Source organism: Propithecus coquereli, unplaced genomic scaffold, assembly GCF_000956105.1.
Source record: "Propithecus coquereli isolate 6110/MARCELLA unplaced genomic scaffold, Pcoq_1.0 Scaffold74, whole genome shotgun sequence".
In the NCBI taxonomy this organism is placed as follows: domain Eukaryota; kingdom Metazoa; phylum Chordata; class Mammalia; order Primates; family Indriidae; genus Propithecus; species Propithecus coquereli.
Window position 1 is genome coordinate 5,353,129 of NW_012153507.1, and position 2,898 is coordinate 5,356,026.

The window sequence follows — 2,898 nt, forward strand, 5'->3', positions numbered from 1 at the left end:
GCTGTAATACTGCTGATATACATCAGAGACTTTGAAATGAATTAAATATTGAAAAATAAATTGAGAATAAGCATCACTGAATGATTCTCGTAATTTGTAGCTAAGATTCTATATGTAAGATACTACACTTAAGGGTTTAATAATACAAACTCCATTTTAATTGGTAATTCTGTCAAGTAACTTTATAAAATTTAGAGAGATTTTTGCTTGAGTTTAGACAAATGAAAAAGAGATTTATAAATATGGTGAAAATTTAGCTTGAGTAATGTGAAAATTCACAATACTTTTACATCTAGTAAAATATTTTATTTGCACAGAACAACTCATTCAAACATGTTGCTTCCTTCTTACCTATTTCATCTTTCCTCATGTCTTTTAGCTTATCCACAGTAAGGTTTTTTTCTTCTAATCTTGATAGGATATGTGGTGGTAGAACTGAAAATTGTCTCAAAGGGCTAGCCCAACCCCATAGCCTCTTGTCGATGACTTTACTAAGATTCAGGAGCCTGTAGGTCATGGCAGGCCAACGTTTCCTCAGAGCAATTTCAAAAAGAGCACGGACGATTCTAGCTGCATTCTGAAGAATATTAGGGGGAGATTGGTGGTTAGAGCCAATGTGCTTTTAAATTTGTCAATAAATCTATTATTAAAACTTGGTCTCAAAAGAAGTACAATCTATATCCTTGAATTATAGGGCAACACCTTTTCTCCTATAGCGTTAATTCTTCCTATGATTTCTGCATAAGAACAAACACATCCTATATATGTGGATATTACTTGCTTAAGTCTCAAAGGGTAGCCTTATTTTCAAGATTTTAGGAAACTCTACACTTATACCCTTTAAACAGGAATGGAATAGGAAGAGACAAAAGGTATGCAAAGTATTTAAGAGGCTGTTGAGGCACCTAAATTATATAAGAGACAGGTGAAGATGCCCTTGGGTATATATAGCAGAATGATTAAATTTACAAAGTTATTTAAAGGTGAAGTAAGGAAGACTTTGGGATCCACTCAGGGAGAAAAATTAGTGAGAGAAGGGTGAGAAGGAAATATTGATGAGTGTAGCTACCCATATTAAAGGACCATATTAATGGCTCCCAATAAACCAATCATTATGCTAACTTGCTTTACATATATTATCTCATTTAATTTTTCCAAAAAACTGCATTTAATTGGTATGGATATCATGATTTTATAGATAAAAGATACTAGGGTTTGGAAAGATTAAAAATTTGACCATAATCACATAGCTAGTTGGTGTCAGAGCACCTACTCAAAGCCAGGTCTAAATGACTCCAAATTTAACTCTTAGATTCTAATCTCAGTGGTCTGAGGATAATTTCATTAACAGACATATAGAAAGTTACAATGAAGGAAGCCTTTTTCTATAACTCTACAACTAGTTCTCATTTGTTTTACCTCCTTTTCTCTATCATTAACTTTCTAAATTGTTTTATTGAAGATTCTTTTTAAAAATCACGAACTTAAGCAACACCATCCAGTATCTCTTGACATTTGTATTTAAAAATGAAGAATGTTAAATCTGGTCGAAATCATAAAAAGTGATTTAAAAAAGGTAGATTTCAAATGGCAAAAAAATAATTCAGCCAAAAATTATGAGGTCTAAAATAACCAGAAGAATTAAGTGCTTTGGTTTTACATTTTAAATAAGATGTCATTTTTGTCTTTTGACAAATTTGATCATTTTGTTTCAGTATTAGAAAAATAAGAACAAAATGGTAGTTATTAATAGAAGTCTGAGGATAGTTCTGAAACTACTACAAATGACAGATTGGGTTATATTAAGGCTCAGAGAATAATAAATAAAATTTTGATTATTGTATCTATTAAGTAGGTTTCCTACCTCATTCCCACTTGTTCTTGTAAAAAATTGTCAGGCTAATTTTCCCACCTATCTTTAAAAGTATGTGATTTTTATATTTCAGAACCTATAGTTTCCCCCTAAAAGCTAATGGAAGTGGGAGGAGAAATCCCATATGATAAGATACAAACAGAGCATTTTAATCTGGAATGATATAAATTGGGTGGGGATACAATGATCAAAGTCTATAAGATGTACAATTTTAGAGAAGCTAAACATAGGCTTTTAAAATAAAATCCTAGGATATTTGAGCTATGGGTTTACCTTAGGAGCTAATGAAAAAAGTTTAAGAAATAGAGAACAAAATTACCATTTTACAGAGCTGAGAGAGTACTTGTTCAATTACTGATGACTTAACCTTAAAATACAATAAACTCAAGTATAATTTATCTAATGCATTCAAGGATGATAAATCCATAATAGCTGTTTAAGAAAAATCATGACAGCTTTGAGCTATGTTTAATTTGAGGTTGACTTCCTGGACACCGATCACGAAGAAAATGCAAGCCTTATATTGTAAAGTATTAATATTCTTATGTCAGCCTCTGATAATAGTTTCATAATCCTAAATCGAACAGAAATGTAGCCAGATTATTCTCATCCAGAATCCAATAAAGCTTTACCTTTTGTTTAAATGTTTAACTATTTTGACATAAACTCATTAGAAAATATAAAAATGATGTTATATTACTTTTCAGAAAACCATAAAACAGAGGAAGTTAGAAATAATGTTTCCTGCAGAAGGTATAGAGTCTAGATATATAAATGTTTTTACTACATCTACATTAACTTTATATAACTTATGAAATCATCACCTGGCTTCTAGCTTACATTGATTAAATTACTACAATCATTCAAATTGTTTACCAATATAACTTGGCCCATGTTTATAAATATTTCATGTTTACAGCTATTTTCAAAGCACTCCTGAGTATTCATGACTGCTAAAAATGATTTGACACAAATATATTTTTTCTATATTAAAACTTTGAACAAGGCCGGGCACGGTGGCTCAC

The 2,898-nt window shown here is 30.9% G+C and overlaps 1 protein-coding gene across 1 annotated transcript in view; it reads right to left on the reverse strand.

Moving 5' to 3' along the window:
• The window catches only part of ASCC3 (activating signal cointegrator 1 complex subunit 3), a 283,174-nt gene that overhangs the window by 157,838 nt on the left and 122,438 nt on the right, over positions 1 to 2,898 (reverse strand). Inside the window, exon 13 of the mRNA XM_012661845.1 lies at positions 352 to 619. Coding sequence (XP_012517299.1) covers positions 352 to 619 — 268 coding nt within the window. The remainder of the gene's footprint in view (positions 1 to 351; positions 620 to 2,898) is intronic.